Source organism: Acomys minous (assembly GCF_964271855.1).
Source record: "Acomys minous genome assembly, chromosome: 17".
In the NCBI taxonomy this organism is placed as follows: Eukaryota; Metazoa; Chordata; class Mammalia; order Rodentia; family Muridae; genus Acomys; species Acomys minous.
This window is the reverse complement of record NC_140500.1, coordinates 9,391,795-9,411,154: the sequence shown is the minus strand read 5'-3', so window position 1 is coordinate 9,411,154 and position 19,360 is coordinate 9,391,795. Positions and strand designations below refer to the sequence as shown.

The 19,360-nt window shown below is 43.0% G+C and overlaps 1 protein-coding gene across 26 annotated transcripts in view; it reads left to right on the top strand.

Moving 5' to 3' along the window:
• Positions 1-19,360, top strand: part of PLEKHA5 (pleckstrin homology domain containing A5) — a 183,200-nt gene that overhangs the window by 108,731 nt on the left and 55,109 nt on the right. For 18 of the 26 annotated variants that reach the window (XR_014776231.1, XR_014776232.1, XM_084766241.1 and 15 more), the window contains 6 exons: positions 890-990; positions 4,323-4,438; positions 4,684-4,701; positions 10,213-10,677; positions 16,542-17,004; positions 18,930-19,013. Coding sequence is in view for 24 of the 26 variants with exons in the window: in XM_084766241.1 (XP_084622367.1) it covers positions 890-990; positions 4,323-4,438; positions 4,684-4,701; positions 10,213-10,677; positions 16,542-17,004; positions 18,930-19,013 (1,247 nt within the window). In the remaining 2 variants the exon portion in view is untranslated. The remainder of the gene's footprint in view (positions 1-889; positions 991-4,322; positions 4,439-4,683; positions 4,702-10,212; positions 10,678-16,541; positions 17,005-18,929; positions 19,014-19,360) is intronic. The other 8 variants (XM_084766242.1, XM_084766234.1, XM_084766240.1 and 5 more) reach the window with 1 other exon arrangement.

The window sequence follows — 19,360 nt, the reverse complement described above, 5'->3', positions numbered from 1 at the left end:
AGTTTCCCTCTCTGGAGAAAAGTTAAGAGTTGTCTCCAGAATTACCCATGACCTAATAGTCTGTATTTTTCTTCTTTTCCAGTACATTTATTGACAATTTGTAGAGTATAAAATGATAGCAAGAAAATGTTCACTATTCATAATTTATTTCTAGAATAAAATTTTCGTAATAATAATTATAACAAAAGGAATACCAAATCAAATTCTTTGCAATGATTTTGTTCCTGTAAGGTGCATGTTTTTATTTATTATTGATATGTATATACTATGTGGGGATAGCCATGCACATGTCACAGTAGAGTGGGAGCAGAGGCAGGCAGAGCTCAGTGAATTTGAGGTCAGCCTGGTCTACAGAGTGAGTTCCAGGACAGCCAAGTCTATAAAAAGAAACCCTGTCTCATGGGGGTGGGGGAGGGAATCCTGTTTTTAAAAAAAAACAAAAAACAAAAACAGAAGAGGTTCAGCAGAGTGGTTCAACAGGTAAAAATGCTAGCAACACAGTGTGTAACAGGTTTCTCAAACATTCTCAAGCCGCAAATTCCTTGTGGGAGATGAATGTCCAATGATTTTCCTCGGTGTAGTTTATATGCTTGCTTTGTAGGTCTGTCACTCAAGCCTTCAGCTTCACTATGTATCTCAGCTACTAGCAAAGACAAACCTAAAACTCCATAGCTTTTAAGTTGTACAATTTGTATGGCTTAGTTGAAAATCTTTTTTCATGTGAACATAGCTACTTACCATATCCTTGGATTCCTGCTCCCACCTCCCTAAATGTCCTCATACGAATTGTGATGTGACCAACTAGAGCATGGCGTACATTAGAACTTGGGGCAAGTGGCAGAATTCCCAAGGAACAAAAAGTGTGATTAAATACCAACTTGTCTTTTAGATGAGAAGGAAGAGGGTATACTGGGAAGTATCCTGTTGCCTAGTTTTCAGATAGCCATGCTTACTGCGGAGGACCACATCAACCGCAAATACGCTTTTAAGGTAAGGAAATGAGTGCACTGTGTTTGAAATGTTAACTAGCAGATATTGATCCATAAACCATTGTAAAAAGAAAAAAACTGGTATGATGTTTACCGTTAAAGTGTATTGGTGGAGCTGGAGAGATAGTTCAGTGGATAAGAGCACTGGCTACACTTCGGGAGAACCCAGATTTAATTTCCAGTGCCCACATGATGGCTCACAACTGTCTAACTTCAGTGCCAAAGCCTCCGTTGCCCTCTTCTGACACACACCCACATGCAGGCAAAGCAGCCATGCACACAAAATAAAGTAAAATGTAAAAATAAAAATAAAGCCTATTGGTTAATGATGTTACTGTCTTGTCAGAAAATGCTGTCCTTTTAGGAAGCGCACACTAACATACTCTGGACTGTGTTCAAACGTTTCTCCATAAAGCATGGCAGACTGAGCATCATGGATGACTGTGGCTAGTTAGATGTCTTAGTGCTCAGGGTTCTTTCCATTACTATTTAAATTTTGTCATTTTGGGAAGAGTATTGCAGAAGACAAATCTGTTTTATTTTGGGTGGTTTTGGTTTTTTTGAACAGGGTTTCTCTGTATAGCCTTGGCTGTCCTAGACTCTCATTTTATAGACTAAGCTGGCCTCGAACTCACAGAGAGCTGCCTGTCTCTGCCTTCTGAGTGCTGAGATTAAAAGCCTGAACCACTACACATGGCTGCAGAAGACAACTCTGAAGAGTTGTAAATATGACGTATTTACAGAGTTTTAGGATAGCCTCAAAGACATTCTCAAGTACATAGTACCCACCTCACACCTCTATATGCAAGCCACCCGAGTCCCTGCTGTGACCATCATTCTGACTTTGCTTGTGCTGTTGCTGTTTATGAGAGTACACTTTCATGCTAATTTGGTGGCAAGTGTTTGTTTTGTTTTGGTTTTTAAATGCTATTTTCTTTGCTTTTAGGGTTATGGTTAAAGTAAATTTCAGAGGTGACCTGGCTTGGGTTTGGGGTTTCTTTTTTGTTTGTTTCCCCTGGTTATATTTTAATAATTGTTTTAAAGAATATTCAGCACTGTACTGGTATATTACTTTTGCTAATTAATATGTTGCATTATTAGTAACCATAGAGCTAAAAGAGGAGGAAAATGAAGAAAGCTTACGTCTGGTGAGAAGTGACACTAGAGCAAGGCCTTAGGGCAAGGAAGTAGCTTCAGGTCTGGGTGAACTAGCACAGCAAGCAGGTAGCCTGGAGGAGGGAGAAACAGGAAAGTCGGGGGCTAGACTGTACCACAGTGGCAGAGTGGCTCCTCTGCACAATGCCCTGCTTCAGCTCAACTCCCAGCATCACAAAAATAAATAAATAAATAAATTTTAAAGATTCAATTTCAAATAAGAACACTTAGCCATAGGTTTAAATTTTTCATCTGGCCGAGCAATGGTGGTTCACACCTGTAATCCCACTACTTGGAAGGCAGAGGTAGGTGGATCTCTGTGAGTTTGAGGCCAGCCTGATCTACATACAGAGCTAGTTCCAGGACAGCCAGGGCCACACACAGAAACCCTGTCTCGGGAAACAAAAAAAAAAAAGAAAGAAAGAAAGAAAACACAATTTTTTTTCATCTATTAGTAAATTTAGCAAGTGTTTATTGAATTTATTCTCTTTGAGGGACATTTTGTGCAGACTCCTAGATTCTTTTAAAAAGGAAAAAGAAAGAACAACTGCAGCATAGCAAGCAAAAGCATTCTGTGAGGGCTGAATAGAGGCCTTAGCAGTTCAGAGCACGGAGGACCTGGATTCAGGACCCAGCACCCCATGGCAGCTCACAAATCATCTGTAACTCCAGTTCAGGGGATCCAGTGGCCTCTGAGGGCACTGCATACATGTATACACAGACTTATATGCAGGCAAAAATCCAACACATACAAACTTAAAAAGTAGTAGTAATAGTCATTTGAAGAAAAAAAAATTTTAGTCTGCAATGTTAAAATAGCAACAGGAGTGGCCACAGGGGTCTGGTATAGTTTCTCTGTAACTATTAGTTTGATGTTGATTTTCTTTTGCCTGTTAACAATAGTAATTAGTGTTTCAACTTTTCTTTTGTGGTGTTTCCCCTAAATTTTGAGCTACTGTGTGACCGCATTTGTTGGCTTTGAGTCTACTCTTACAGCTTGGTAAGTAGCAAGAGTTTCTGGATTCAGTTGTGGGGGGTGGCTGTGACTCAGTAGCTGTGCTGGTGTTGTCTCCAGGCCGGACAGGATCTTCTCACCACCAGCCCAGTTCCTGCCCCGGATCACTGATGTGGACAGTGGTCTTCACCCGTTTTCCCCAAATGTCACCATGGAGCTGTGCTAGTTAGGACATCACAGTCTGTGCCCGTGGACTGGGTGTGCTCTAGATGTGGGGCGCTAGGTCAGTCCTTAGCCGACCAGCTGCCTAGCTCCCTCACCTCGCTTGGGCTGCAGTGGCCGGTGCTCACTTGGCCGAGTCTTCAGGTGTCTAACAGGAAATGACCACAGGATTTGTTTTTTCCTGGGCACTGAGACTGTATCCTCCTTCCTGGTGTCAGCCCCTCCTTCCCCAGCTTGCCTTCTGTGTCTTTCCATGGGTGTGTAGTGCTCCCCACAGCACCAGTCTCACCAGTGCCTTCATTTTGTTTCCCTTCTGATTTCCTGATTTAAAAGAGCATCATAAAGGAAAAGCCCACCAGTCATTTCCACCCTCTCAATGTGTAGGTGTTTGCATTTTAGCTTGGAAACCTGAAAAGAAAAGCTGGGAGGAGATGCCATTGGAATCACTTATTCCTAAGTGTCCATGCGGCATCCATGAGGGACATAAACAGCATCTGCCTTTAAAGACTAAAAGTGCTGCTGACAAGCAGGGAGAATGTTTTTGGTTACACTAAAGCATACCCTACTTTTGTGTTGGGTTGTTTGGTTCTTTGAGACTGGGTCTCCACTCTGGATCATCCTAGAAGCCACCATGCGCTTCAGGCTGACCTTAGAGTAATGCCCCAGCCTCCCAGTGCCATGGCTGGCTAGAAGCATTACCCTTGAATGAGAATTACCGGTTGTTCCAAGTTAAGATGGTTAGAGCTGAGTGAGTGAGGCAAGACCCCACATGTGTATTTGAGCATCCTTCCTAGAACACATGTTTTTGTAGCTTTGAAGTATACGCAATTGAAGAAACAGTAAGAGGCTAACTGTGCTGTACCTTTCTTAAGTCATGTCTATAGCTTACTTAAAGACAAGTCTACTTTGAAATTTCATAGTAATGATCAGATAAGGAGCCACTTTTCCTTTTCTTTTTCAGAATCCTATCATGATAAAGTGATGGTGTCGTTTTCACTCAGGCAGCCCATCCAAACATGCGGACCTATTATTTCTGCACCGATACAGGAAAGGAAATGGAGCTGTGGATGAAGGCCATGTTAGATGCTGCCCTGGTGCAGACAGAACCTGTGAGAAGGTACAGCCCTGTGGGAAAGCAGCAGTGCCTCCCGTCTTCATTTTCCTCCTGCCTTGCAAATGCCATCGTCGTAGTGCATGGTTTTCTCTCAGCCAGGCCTAGTGCGTGGTCTGCAGTGCCTTTGTCAGTTCAAAACCCGACCTGCATTTTTATTTCACCTTTCTTCTTGCCTCATTTCACCTGTCAGTGTACTGGGGCAACTCTAGAATCCTAACATTCAAACTGAATGTTCTTTCTTCTTACAGAATTACCTTTAATTTCCGGTGAGTACATCCTTTTATTACCTTACAAGGCAGATCTGTGTGCTTCATGGTAGTTTTTTTTTTTTTTAAGATCCCAAATTGTAGAATTTAATTTCATGAAGTTAATTTCATTTTGGTTTCATATTGTATTGGTATTTGGGAAGTAAATAAATAACTAAGGAATTCTGATGAGTTTTATTTTGTTAATATTTTCTGGTTATTCTGATTATTTTATTATTATTAGCTCCATAAAATAGTTTATAGAACATTTAAATTATTTCTAAATGTATCTACTTCTTGATGAGTTGTGCCTTTACTTTAAGACTGGTACTCAGATTTCTTTCTAAAAATTGATCCCAAAGTTGTTTATTTTCTTCCCTGCTCGAAGATAATGGGTCATGTTAATATTCCTCATTATACTGAAAATTAGTTTACTAGACATGGCAGCACACACCTTTTTTGCACGTGTGTACATGCTTGTGCTACAGTGTTTGTGGGATGCACAAGGACAGCTTTCAGGAGTCAGTTCTTTCCTTTCACTACATGGGAGTCAGTTCTTTCCTTTCACTACATGGGTTGCAGTGTTCACAGCCAGCGCATTTCCCATTGAGCTGTCTCTGGCCGTGGTACACACTCAGCCCAACATTCGAGCAGAAGCCTGATGCCCGGAGCCAGCCTGGGCGGTGTCACAAACCCCTACTCAAACAGAAGCAGACCGAGTCAGAGAGAATACGTTTCTCTAGCAGAAGCCTGATGCCCGGAGCCAGCCTGGGCAGTGTCACAAACCCCTGCTCAGACAGAAGCAGACCGAGTCAGAGAGAATACGTTTCTCAAACTACAAGAATGGAGGCTGGATGAATGTGTTCTTGGGGTGGGGTTCTCTGTGTAGTCCTGGCTGTTCTGGAACTCAGTGTGTAGATCGGATTGGCTTCAAATTTACAGCTCCATCTGCCTCTGCCTCCCAAGTGCTGCGGAATACACTTCTTTAAAACTCCTATAATTTGAAGGTTCATAATATAATTAAGTTTGTTTCCAGTCAATGATCATTAAAATCACATCTTATGTAAGAAAAGTGCTAACTTGAACATTTATAGGTTTTTCTCATCAGAGTGTGTGTGTGTGTGTGTGTGTGTGTGTGTGTGTGTTTTCCAGTTAGAGATCACCCCCATGGCATCATACATACTGTTTCACTGTACATTTTAACAGTCTTTCGCCACGTTGTCAGAAAGAGACTTTATACAATATTTGTATTTTTTTTTCCTCCCGAGACAAGATTTCTCTGTGTAGCCTTGGCTGTCCTGGAACTCACTTTGTAGACCAGGCTGACCTCGAACCAGAGATCCATCTGCCTCTGCCACCTGATTAAACTTGTGTGCCACCACCACTGGCTCTTATTTGTACCATTGATTTTTAAAACTCAAATCCTCATGCATGTCCCCAAGCATGAAAATAAAACAGGTTCTAGGGTTTTTGGTGGTGGTGGTGGTGGTGGTGGCTGTGCTGACATCATACCAGGGCCTTGTGTATGCTAGGCCAGTGCCAAGCCATAGCCCTAGTCCTTGGGATATCTGATCCCAGCACTTGGATGGTGGCGGCAAGGTGGTCTTTCAGAAGACTCAGGTTGGATTCTTAGTACCCACACAGAGGCTCACAACCATCTGTGACTCCACTTTCAGGGGATCTTATGCCCTCTTCTGGCCTCTGAAGGCATTGCATACATGCAGGTAAGAATGCCCATATAGGAATTCACCAGTGCTTAAATAGTGCCAGTGAACTGTTGTATAACACCATGGTATTTCCAGGAACTTGAGGCAGAGACAAAGTAGGGTAACTTTCCTTTGCAAATTTTATTTCTGCCACTGTCATTTATACTTCTTACTGACATTGATGCTTGTACTTCCTGTTTAGTTGCTTATGCTACCCCTGTAATAAAAAGCTGCTGAACCAGGAAAAAAAAATAAAAGAATGCCCATATACATTAAAATAAATAAAGTAGTGACATGTATCAACTCATATATGAGATGGCACGGATGAGTTACTTGTTATGTTCGCTTTGTCGTGGACATGGCCAGCTCATATCAAACAGTACACATTCACTCAAGACTTCACTCACTCCTACAACCCAGTTTTTAAAACTCTTTTCTGCTGAATTCATAAAGGATTTCAACCAGAAACTACAATGTTTTGGTTCCCTGATATGTAGATATTGATGGCATTTTCAAAAATCTAAGTCTAATATACTTTCTCTGAATAATTTTCATCTCTCAGCACATTATTTTCATTTTGTGTAGCCTCATATTTTAACTTTGAAAAAAAATCTGGGGACTGGAGAGATGGCTCAGAAGTTAAGAACACTAGCTGTTCTTCCAAAAGTCCTGAGTTCAATTCTCAGCAACCTCATGGTGGCTCATAATCATGTGTAATGAGATCGGGTACCCTCTTCTGCCCTGTTGGCTCACATGCAGGCAGAATAGTGTATAAATAATAACAAAGCCTGCGTCCTCTGCAAGAGATGCAAGTGCTCTTAGCCTTCTCCCTCCAGCCCTGCTCAGTGCTTCTTTGTGCATGCTAGGCCTCCAGCTCACGGTCTTGCTCGTGCTAGGCATGCACCCCATCTCTGTCACATAACTATACATCAACCCTGCGTTTTTATTGTCAGTTGATGTACAGTAATTATACATATTACTATACATACAGCAATTAATTACACATGGGACATTTCACGTGTATACAGTATGCAGTGATCAGATTGGGATAATTAGCATAGCTATCATCTCAGGCTTTGATCATTTCTTTTCACTAGGGGCATTAAAATCCTATACTAGTTATTTTGAAAAATGATCAACCATAGTTGACCTACAATGCTGTTAAGATATAGAAATGCCTTCTATTCAGCTCCACCAATTATCTGTCCTCTCTCTGCCCACTCCACCACATCCCTCCCCTGGCTTTGCTAACTACTTTTCTGTTCTGTTCCTTGAAGGTCAGTATACTGGATTCTACATGTAAATGAAAGGATATGGTATTTCTGGATCAGGCTTATTTCACTAACATATATATCTCTGGGGTATTCATATGGCTGTGTGTGTGTGTGTGTGTGTGTGTGTGTGTGTGTGTGTGTGTGTCAGATACTTTATCCACTGATGTATACATTATATACCTTGGCTTTTGTGAAGATAATTGCTTGAATCTCCTCAACATGCTGATGGGATGGGTCCCCAGTGGTAGGCTTGTTGGATGGTATTCTTTTTTCTTTTCTTTTTTGAGTCAGAATCTCATGTAGCCCAGGCTGGCCTCAAACTCAGAATAGACTGAAGGATGACCTTGAGCTCCTGATCCTCGTAACACAGAGCTCCTGCACTGAGTAACAGGTGTGTGCTACCCACCTGTCTTCCGGTAGCAGTTCTGTTTCTTGATTTTGAAGAACCCTTACCATTTTTTTTTTTCAAGACAGGCTTTCTCTCTGTAGCCCTGGGTGTCCTGGACTCACTTTGTAGACCAGGCTAGCCTCGAATTCAGAGATCCTCCTGCCTCCTGAGTGCTGGGATTACAGTCATGCGCCACCATGCCCCCTTTGCCATTTTTCTTAATGGCCATACTAATTTCCTGTGTCTTTGCCTTTGTGGCTTAAGTATCACTTTCTTAAATCACATCCATTTTTTTGTGGTTTATATTCCCATGGTTTTTTGAGTCAGTTTTGTTCATTTAAAGAAGAGTCATTGCATGCTTAATGTTTCTTCAATGATGAATCTTTGGAGAAAACATCACAATTCTAGTGTAAAACAGTAGCTGTTGTTGACTGAACTTCCGTTTTCCATTTGTAGAGATACTCAGCGTTCAGTGTTAAGCAGCCTCTCCCTGGCACACGCCTGTCATCCCAGCACTTGGGAGACAGAGGCAGGTGGATTGTTGCGAGTTCGAGGCCAGCCTGGTCTACAAAGCAAGTCCAGGATAGTCAAGGCTACACAGAGAAACTCTGTCTCAAAAACAAACAAACAAACAAACAGCCTCTCCCTGCAGGTGTCAGGGAACTTTGGGTGTAAGTTTTTTAGTGGTTTCCTCTTTGGCTAGTTTTTTTTGAGACAGGGTTTCTCTGTATAGACCTGGATGTTCTGGAACTCACTCTGTAGACCAGCTGACCTTGAACTCAGAGATCTGCCTGCTTCTGCCTCCCAAGTGCTAGGGTTAAAGGCGTGCACCACCACCACCTGGCTGACAGAGCCCATCTTTGTAAACCCACCAGTATCTGCTGTTACATCTGATCTAGCAGTGGTTTGTGTCTGCTTGTGCTTGTGCAGTTCCATAGTATCAGTAGAATCTACATTTCTTCACTTAGAGTTGAATGTGTGAATATGTGTGTTCTCCACACACCACAGAACTTAACAACAGTACCGCCCTTGAGATCTCACCTGAGCACCATGGCGTGCTGAGATACAGAAGGCAGGCCACATCTGTGAGTTCCCACTGAATGGGACAAGCTTGGCAAGTTCATGTGGGCTCCAACATTGAGCTTGATTTTATGAAAGCCTAGATATGATTGGCTCAGAAAAACAATTTCTCATCAAAAAGAGCTGTAGCAACGGAGTAGTAACCTCAGGTGGCCCAGACGCACAGCTGATGAACGTGGACCAGGCACAGCGATTCCACAAAGCTACTTGATAAGCTAGAACAACAGTAAAGGCAGTACGGGCCATGCCAGCATCATTTAGTTCACATAAAAGTCCTCTGACATTGCTGAAGTTACTCTATTTACCAAAAAGGAAATCAAGACAGTGTCAGCTTCTAAACCTGGCCCAAAGATGCAGCTAGCGTGTAAAGATGCCCGCTGAAGCCGGGCATAGTGGTACATGCCCTCAGTTCTAGGCAGAAGCAGACAGATCTCTGTGAGTTCCAGCCCAGCCAGGCCTACATAGTGAGACCCTGTCATTAAAAAAAATATGCTCCCTGAACATAAGCAGCTTGGCTCTGAGAGCTCCTAAACCCTGCCGTCTGGGTATGGCACCTCACACCTGTAAATGTCAGCAGCCACAGCACTTGAGAGGCAGAGTCCAGAGGATCACCCTGGGCCGCACAGTGACATTGCACACGCTCCTCCTGCATACAAACAAGTGTTACTCATCAAGTTCAGCTCTTTGGTGGCATCAGACTGTAATTCCCTGTTGCATCAGCTTCTACAGCCAGGCTCTTGATTGTCTCAAGGTGAGCTGACCTTCATGACAGAGCCACAGTGTCATTTCAGCTGACGGGCTGCTTTAAGTGGTGTGGCTTGTCCATTGGGGAGGAGAAACAGCACGTGCTGTTTCCAGATTTCAGCAGGCAGAGAGAGAGGCATGAGGCGCTTGTCTTGGTTGACTTGGCCTGGTGGTGTTTTCTTGCATTCTGGTGTTACACTTGCATGATAATGCCATAGCTGTGAGCTGCTGCGTCAGCTTCGCTCTCTGACTGTTAGTCTGCTTGTTCTCATGAGGCTAAGGTGTTAATATACACTAGTTCAGTCTATTTATTTACTATGCTTTTCTCCTCTGTTTTCAGAGTGGACAAAATTACAACTGAAAGTGCATCAACTAAAGAAACCAATAACATTCCCAACCACAGAGTTCTCATTAAGCCAGAGGTCCAAAACAATCAGAAAAATAAGGAAATAAGCAAAATTGAAGAAAAAAGGGCCTTAGAAGCTGAAAGATACGGCTTTCAGAAGGATGGTCAAGATAGACCATTAACAAAAATTAACAGTGTGAAGTTGAACTCCCTGCCATCGGAATATGAAAGTGGGCCAGCCTGCCCACCTCAGAATGTGCACTATAGACCCATCAATGTGAATAGTTCAGATGGCAAAGCAGTGAATGTCAGCTTAGCAGATGTCCGAGGAGGAAGCCACCCAAATGCGGCCCTGGCCACAGAAGCTGATCGAGTCATTCAGAGAACGAATTCAATGCAGCAGTTGGAGCAGTGGATCAAAGTCCAGAAAGGACGGGGTCTTGAAGAAGAGCCCAGGGGGTAAGTACCAGCATAGCAGCCTGGCTTCTTCGGTATTGCTTGGAGCAGGTTGGCTTTGGTTGTAGTACTGCTTTTAAGTACATGTAGGTTTTACACTTTCATTACTGTGTCTTGATCATGGAGATCATATCAGACAGGGTTTTTTGTCTCAAGTTTCTGTGGATAGCACAGTTGGGTGAAGAGCCATCCTTTCTAGCCCAGAACAAAGGACGAGAGAAGTTGAGGGGAGAGAGAAGTTGAAGATGGTGAAGAGAGCCTTCTACCTTCCCACCTTCCCTCTCCTCCTAGAATTCTGAGCTGTAAGGAACAGGTGGGAATTTGTGTCCAGCCCTAATCTCTCTTCCATTAGCAGCTCTTACAGCCTATGGACTGAAGGATCTCCATAGACAAGAAACGTGCGAACCAGGCCTTGTAGCACACACCTGTAACCCCAGATTTTGGGACTAGAGACAGGGGGATCAGGAGTTCAAGGCCAGCCAGACAGTGAAACCTTGTCCTAAAACAAAACCAGAAGATCACTGTGAGACCAAGGTTGTGGATCACCATGCCTCACATGCCTTAGGTTTGATTCTCAGCACTACAAAAAAGGAAAGGAAGAAAGATGTGAAGTCATTACATTGTTAGATTGATGGTTAGGAGAAAGTTCACAAGTGGGGCGAAGGGAGGAAAGGGGTCTGGTCCCTGGGAGTCTGCCCGTAGCACAGTTTAGATGCTGTCAGTGTATCCAAGTGCTTGAGTGTGAGAGTGAATACATTCATGGGAGACTAGAAGGAAAGTCCTGAGGAAAATCTGCAAGTTCCGTTTGTGGTGGTACATGCCGCGCTCTAATCCTAACACTCAGCTGCTTGAGCCTAAAGACTGAGAGCTACATAGTAAGACCCTGTCTTAATTTTAATACAAAGAAAGAGGACCTTAGAGAACAAACATTTGAAAAATAAGAAATGGCAGAGCTTGCAAAGATTATTAGGAACATAGGCTGAGAAGTAGGTACGGTTCAAAAAAATTTTTTTTGTTGTTTTGTTTTTTGAGACAGGCTTTCTCTGTGTAGCCTTGGCTGTCCTGGACTCACTTTGGAGACCAGGCTGACCTCGAACTCACAGCGATCCACCTGCCTCTGCCTCCCTAGTGCTGGGATTAAAGGCATGCGCCACCACACCCAGCAAAAAAACAATTTTTTTTTTCAGAGTCTCACTATATAGCCCTGGCTGTAGACCAGGTTGGCCTTAAACTCACATCTGCCTTTGCCTCACAAGTGCTGTAATTAGAGTTGTGTACCACCACACTCAGCACAAAACAAAAACAATCTGTTTATTTTATGTGTGAATGTTTTACCTGCATGTGTGTTTGTACATTGTGTGTATGCCTGGTGACTGCAGAGGCCAGAAGAAGATATGTACAATCCCCTATAAGCAGTCATTTGGGTGCTAGGAGCTGAGCCGTGGGCTTCTGCAAGAGTACCCAATGCTCTTAAGCACAGAGCCGTCTCTTCAGCCCCTCAAAACACAAAGTTTAAGCCAGGTGTGGTACTGCATCTTGTAATCTCAGCACTCACTCAGGAGCAAGGCCAGCCTGGGTCACTGCAGTTAGTGCAGGCCAGCCAGAGCTACATAATGAGACCCATCTGAGAACACTAAAACAATACATAAAATTTGTGAAGTAAATTTTATGGCTAGAGACATAGTCCAGTGGTAGAACACTTTGCCTGATATGCATAAGACATGGATTTAATCCTAACCCTTAAAGTTAACATATTTTATATTTCTAAAAGTATTTTTGTTCAAGTTCATAAAAATCGTTGTAATTTTTTTTTCTTTTTGGGGGGACAGGGGAGGAGTGAGACAAGAGGTTTTTGGGGGTTTTTTTGTTTTTGTTTTTGTTTTTTTTGTTTTTTTTTTTGAGGTCGGTTTTTTTTTTTGGTGTGCTTTAAATTGGCAGTGCATGTCCCTTCTTAATTAGATACATTTTCATGGTGGCATTCTGTGCTTAAGTTAGACCCATTTGCAGTTAATGCTTTTGTAGTCTTTGTTTCTTACGTCTCTGAAGCAAAGTGCTGGGTAAGTTGCTGTAGAGTTAGGCAGAGCCAACCTGAGGGAGGCGGCTGGAGTGCAGAGTGCGGTTCTGGATGCAGTCAGCTTCCCTGGCAGCCGTACTTCCTGAATACATGACTGTGCGGCTGCCGGCTCTTCATGTTTCTCCCTCATTTCTGTCTTTTGTGTTATCAGGAAGAAGTGGGGAGGGAAATCTAGCATGGGGGTGGGGTTATGCAAGAGGAGGGAAAGCCACAGCTAACTGAAAGCTGTTCTAGTCACATGAGAATTGTCCCTCTCATTCTGCTCCCACAGTTGCCTGGTGAGTCGCCTGAATGGGGGTGGGGGTGGGGCGACGACAGTGCAAGACCATAGACGAGGAAGCAAAATGATGAAGGGAGAGGTGGCTGGAGGGGTGGAGATCAAAAATGGCTTGAATATTCATGAGCGAGGTGACCTTAGAGCTCTAGGCAGCTTCTGGATCAGATCTCTTTAGCAAGAAAGCAGCCACTAAGGGCTCAGTGGCTACTGGGCTGTGGCAGCACACAGCTCATGTGCTTCCTAAGCTTTCTGCCTGCCTTACCTTTAGCTTTATTTTTAATTTTCATTTGAGGGTGTGGGGGTGCCCAGGAGGCAGGAAGATCAGGTGGTTGTGAGTCACCTAATGTGACTACTGGAAGAGCCGCAAACACTCAACAGCTGAACCGTCTCTCCAGCCCCTGACATCTTTAGTTTCAGTTAATTCATTATGACAGATGAATAGTTTGAATATTTTTTCATATATAACATACATGCCTTTAGCAGATTTTTTTTTAAAAGGGATAATTTTTCATTTAAATATAAATGTCTGGAAATTGCTAGAAATAGGATATCTGTATTTTTATTTACAAACACTTTCTATAATGCCAGGCATTAAACGAATATGGATATGATAATCTGGCTGGCCGGGAACTTGGATGCAGCCCTCACTGCCTGTTTCCCCAGGTATTGGGGTTACAGGTGTGTGCTGTGCGCCTTCTATCCCAGTTGTTCCTACGCTGCTTTTCCCTCTCCGTGGCAGTATTCCACAGCCACAAAGAGAGGTATATTCCACTTAGTGAGAATTGAACACTAACATTATTTTTACACACCAATAGGAACTATGCAGTATATCTCATAGGCAAGTATACACCCAGTCTGTTACACTAGTTCACTATAAAATCTCTTCAAGGACTTTGTGTTTTGTTTTTGTTGTTGAGACAAGAGCTTGTTGTACAACCCACACTGCCTCAGACCTCTTGCGTTCCTCTAGAGTGCAGAGGTAAACTCTGCTTGCTGAGTAGTATTTATGCATTGCTGTCAGTAACAAACAAGTCTATGTGAGAGATCTGTGGAAGAGACAGAGCGATGACTCAGCAGGTAAAAGTACCTGCTGTTTCCAGAAGACCTGGTTTGATTCCCAGCACCCATATTGGGTGGCTCACAACTGTGAGTCACTCCAGCTCCAAGGGATCTAACACTCTTCTGGCCTCCTTGTGCTCAGCACATACATGGCGCGTACACACACACACACACACACACACACACACACACTAAAAAATAAATAAAAACCAATCTTTAAAATAAATCTCCAGGAGGCAGGCAGATCTTCGTGCATTCATGGTCAGCCTGGTCTACAGAGTGAGTCAGTGAGTCCAGACAGTCAAGGCTATACAGAGAAACCCTGCCTCCAAAAAGAAAGAAAGGCAGCCAGGCATGGTGGAGCACGCCTTTAATCCCAGCACTGGGGAGGCAGAGGCATTGTGAGTTTGAGGCCAGCCTGGTCTACAAAGTGAGTCTAGGACAGCCAACGCTACACAGAAACTCTGTCTGGAAAAACCAAAAAAAAAAAAAAAAAAAAAAGGAGGAGGAAGAAAGAAATCTTTGGTTTCCAGTTTATCAGCCAAAGATTTAGATTATTAAGAGTAGTAAAGTAGGGACTGGAGAGGTGGCTCAGTGATTAAGAGCACTGACTGCCCTTCCAAAGGACCCAGGTTCTGTTCCCAGTACCTACTGGTGCCTCACAGCCATCTGTAACTTCAGTTCCAGGGGATCCAATGCCCTCTTCTGACCTTCTCCTGCACCAGGCATGAAAATAGTGCATATATACATGCAGGCTAACACACTCATGCTGAAATAAAATAAGTGTAAACACATGAAATATCTTTAAGAATAGAGTGAAGAGCTTGCACTTTCACCTGCTCTGCTTTCTGTTGTTGCCACCATCGACAGGTATCTAACACAGTAGAAGGCAGCAAAGGCGGGTGCAGCATGCAGCAAAGTGCAGACTGTGCCTGGGTGAAAAGTTCAGTCAGTAGAGGGAGGGCAGGAAGCCACTCTTAGAACCCACCTTTTCCATATTGCTGTTTTGTTAAGTTACAGTAACTTTGTCTTAGGATATAAATTTATGTACTACAGAATACTTGAAATTTAATCTTACTCTCACTGTTTGGTTGTTTTGGGCTTAGGTTTTTGGGGTTTGGGGGAGTTGTTGGTTTTGGGGTGATTTTTGTTTTGTGTTTTGTTTTTTTGGCAAGGCCTTATTTTCTAACTTTTTGCTCAGTTAAAGGCAAGGACTTGAGATTAGTTCTTGAATATTCATATTCTCTCTCTCTCTCTCTCTCTCTCTCTCTCTCTCTCTCTCTCTCTCTCTCTCAATATTCTCTTTTTAAATGTATTTATTAGCCGGGTGGTAGTGGCACATACCTCTAATCCCAGCACTTGAGCGCCAGAGGCAGGCAGATCTCTATGAGTTCGAGGCCAGCCTGGTCTACAGAGAAAGTTTCAGGACAATCAGAGCTGTACAGAGACTGAAAAACCAAATTAAAATAATAATGATCATGATAATAATAAATGCATTTCTGTCTTGTGAGTTGAGTTTTGTTTTGTTTGAGGGGCAGCTTTCGGGGGGGAGGGGGACGGGAAGTTGGTTTGTTTTAAGATAGAGAGGATCTCACTGCAGACCAAGTTGACTTCAGACTTAGAGAGATCCACCTACCTCCTCCTATAAAGGCCTGACTATTCTTACTCTCAGCTGAAGTGGGCAGTGCCTCTGCAGTAAACCAAATACATTTTGTGGGTCTAGTAGTCACATATACTTGCTGTAGATTATATACTGTAGACTATATACTGTAGCTCTCTAGGTTATATACTGCATTACCAGATGGAATTTCATTTTGAAAAGCTTTAGCTTTTTACTGATTTATAGCTTATTAACATTTTGGCCAGCTAGTGCTTCCTCATTTTTTCATTCTGTTTGTTATGCACTGAGGTTGAAACTCCAGGGCTTTGCACATGCCTAGCAATTCCACATGCCACTAAACACTGTTCTTTTAAAAAATAAAGCCTGCTGGGCGATGGTGTGTTTGTGGTCTCAAAAAAACGCAAAGAATAAAAAATAAGAAGAAAGCCTGGCTATGTGGTGGTGGTGGTGCATGCCTTTAATCCCAGCACTCTCTGAGTTTAAGGACAGCCTGGTGTACAGGACAGCCAAGGCTACACAGAGAAACCCTGTCTCAAAAATTTTTAAAAGACCGGATATGGTGCCACATACCTTTAGTCCCAGCACTCAGGGAGGCAGGCGGATCTCTGTGATTTTGAGGCCAGCCTATCTATAAAGTGAGTTCAGTATAGCCAGGACTACACAGAGAAACCCTGTCTCCAAAAACCAAATAATAATAATAATAATTTTTTTAAAGCCTGATAACATAGTTACTTGCCAGGAAAACCTAAAATACAAAGTTGCTTAAAATTTCGTAAACAGCTCTCTTTCCATTTTACTACATCTCTTTCATTTTCACAATTTTTTTTTCATTTTAGAGTAATTTCTTATCAAACATTGCCAAGAAATATGCCAAGCCACCGAGCCCAGGTTCTGGCTCGATACCCTGAAGGCTACCGAACACTCCCCAGAAACAGCAAGACCAGACCTGAGAGTATCTGCAGTGTGACCCCTGCTGGTCATGAGAAGCCAGGGCCTGGAGCAGAAGAGAAGCGGCGGTCCATGAGGGACGACACCATGTGGCAGCTGTATGAGTGGCAGCAGCGCCAGTTTTACCACAAGCAGAACACCCTTCCTCGGCACAGCTGCGTAAGCAGCCCAAAAGCCATGGTGAAGGTCTCTGAGCAGACAATGCACTCCATCCCCACGTCACCGTCCCATGGGTCAGCAGCTGCTTACCAGGGGTTCTCACCTCAACGGACATACAGGTCCGAAGTGTCCTCACCGATTCAGAGAGGAGACGTGACGATAGACCGCAGGCACAGGGCTCACCACCCTAAGGTAAAATGCAAACCTTGTGTTACCTCATTCCTTTCTATATACTGCTTTACATTAAATGAGAGGCAAGAGACTGGGGAAGTTAACAAGGCTGTTTTCATCTTAACAATTAAAGCACTGTCAGAATCCTGTGATAGACCCTATGCTTTCAATTCTTCAGGGTCACAAGAGTGATTCCTTTGTTGGTTGGTTTGTATCCTGAGCTTCGTGTATGCGGGACTCCAGACAGTCCTGCCTCACCTTCTTAACTTAGATGATAGTTTTGGCTGTGTTTTAGTTATTTTTCTATTGCTGTGATAAAACAGTGACCCAAAGGCAGCTTTTTGAAGGAAGGGTTAATCTTGGGCTTACAGACAAGAATCATTATACACACTTATTATTTGACAGACCTCTCCCAAAGTGACATGGAACCTGTCACTTCAAAGAGAAAAAAAAAATCACAGTGTTTACCACTGATGATATCTGAATTCAGGCAAAAACTGGAATTTTGGAAACCATTTGTTTGCAGACTGAGTTTGATGGCTTTTCAGGATTGAAAGATTGATGGTGATATTAACATGTGATCTTTCAGTATTATATACTGAAACATACCAATGTGGAGAACATTGCATAACTTGCTGAGCTTTGCAGCTGAACTGTTTCAGTAAAAGATCATGCACAGCCAAAATGTTAAAGTATGATACACTAGGGCATGTAGTGTGTGCACCTGTCAAGGGTTCACTGATAGACTAAAGAGCTGTAGTGTGTGCACCTGTCAAGGGTTCACTGATAGACTAAAGAGCTATAGTGTGTGCACCTGTCAAGGGTTCACTGATAGACTAAAGAGCTGTAGTGTACGCACCTGTCAAGGGTTCACTGATAGACTAAAGAGCTGTAGTGTGTGCACCTGTCAAGGGTTCACTGATAGACTAAAGAGCTGTAGTGTACGCACCTGTCAAGGGTTCACTGATAGACTAAAGAGCTGTAGTGTGTGCACCTGTCAAGGGTTCACTGATAGACTAAAAAGCTATAGTGTGCACCTGTCAAGGGTTCACTGATAGACTAGGGGACATGGTGTATGCATGTGTCAAGGGTTCATTGATGTGCATTCTGACACCAGTTCACTAGGAAGTGTTAAGAAAATGCCACTATTTTGTAGCTTAGCTATAGATCAGAGATGAATATTTACACCCACTTGGAAGAACTTCTCAGTGTACTCACCCTCACCAACTTACAGATGCCACAGAGGGATTTGGTAACGTACTTCCACTAAAGACTTACCAGGCATGAAAAACTACACAAACAGTAAAATTTGTGAAATTACCAAACTGCCACTCCTACCTCTGAATTTTCTCTAGAGACTATGAAACAGGCCAGTGATATGGTTCAGTAGGTAAAGATGCTTCCTGTACAAGCCTCGAGACCTGAGTTCAGTCTCCAGAACCCTCCCAAAAGTGGAAGAACAGAGCCAGTGCCACAGAGTTGTCCTCCGACCTCCATGTATACACCATGCACACACATCATATACATAAGCAGTTACCATCTAAACTATCCATCTGTGGGCCCAGGAAAGGTGGTCCATGCCTATGACCCTAGCACTTGGGTATGGAAACCAAATTAGGAGATAAGTGTGAGGCCAGTCTGAGCTACATGAGATCCTCTCTCAGAAACACAGAACAACAGCAAACACACACACACACACACACACACACACACACATGTCCTGAGAACAAGGAGTTTAAATGCAGCTAAGCTAGTCTTCATAGTTAGTCAGTTCATCAGCATCTGTATTTTGGTCACATAAGGAATGTTAGTATTTCTCTCATAAGTACTAATGACAATTTTAATTGGTATTTTACAATGTAAATTTAGGATTATTCATCAATAACATTGAAAATCCACCCCCCCAAAAAAGTTCACCACTGAATTCTATTCCATTTATCTCCTAGCATGTCTGTGTACCTGACAGAAGGTCAATGCCAGCTGGCTTAGCCTTGCCAGCTGTTAGTCCTCAGAGCCTCCAAGGCAGAACGGTGAGTGTGATAAGTTTGCTTATCATATGCTTACTTTATTTGCTGCCCAGAAAGACATGAAGCTGACATAGTTTTAAAGTGTGAATTTTTAGACATCGCCTACAGAAGAAAACAACACTTTTGTGACAAAGATTCACCATCAGAAGAACATAGGCTCATACAGCCATGTCGATGTCTTTGTGCTACCTTCCCCAAAATGTCCAAATAAAAAAGCAAATTTAAATTTTACTTTTTAACTCTGGGTTTTTAATTTGTTATCCCCTTTGTTTTCAAAATAAAAGCCATGCACAATGGTATACAGAGGGATAGCTATGAGTCAGGCCAGGCATGGCTACATAACATCCATG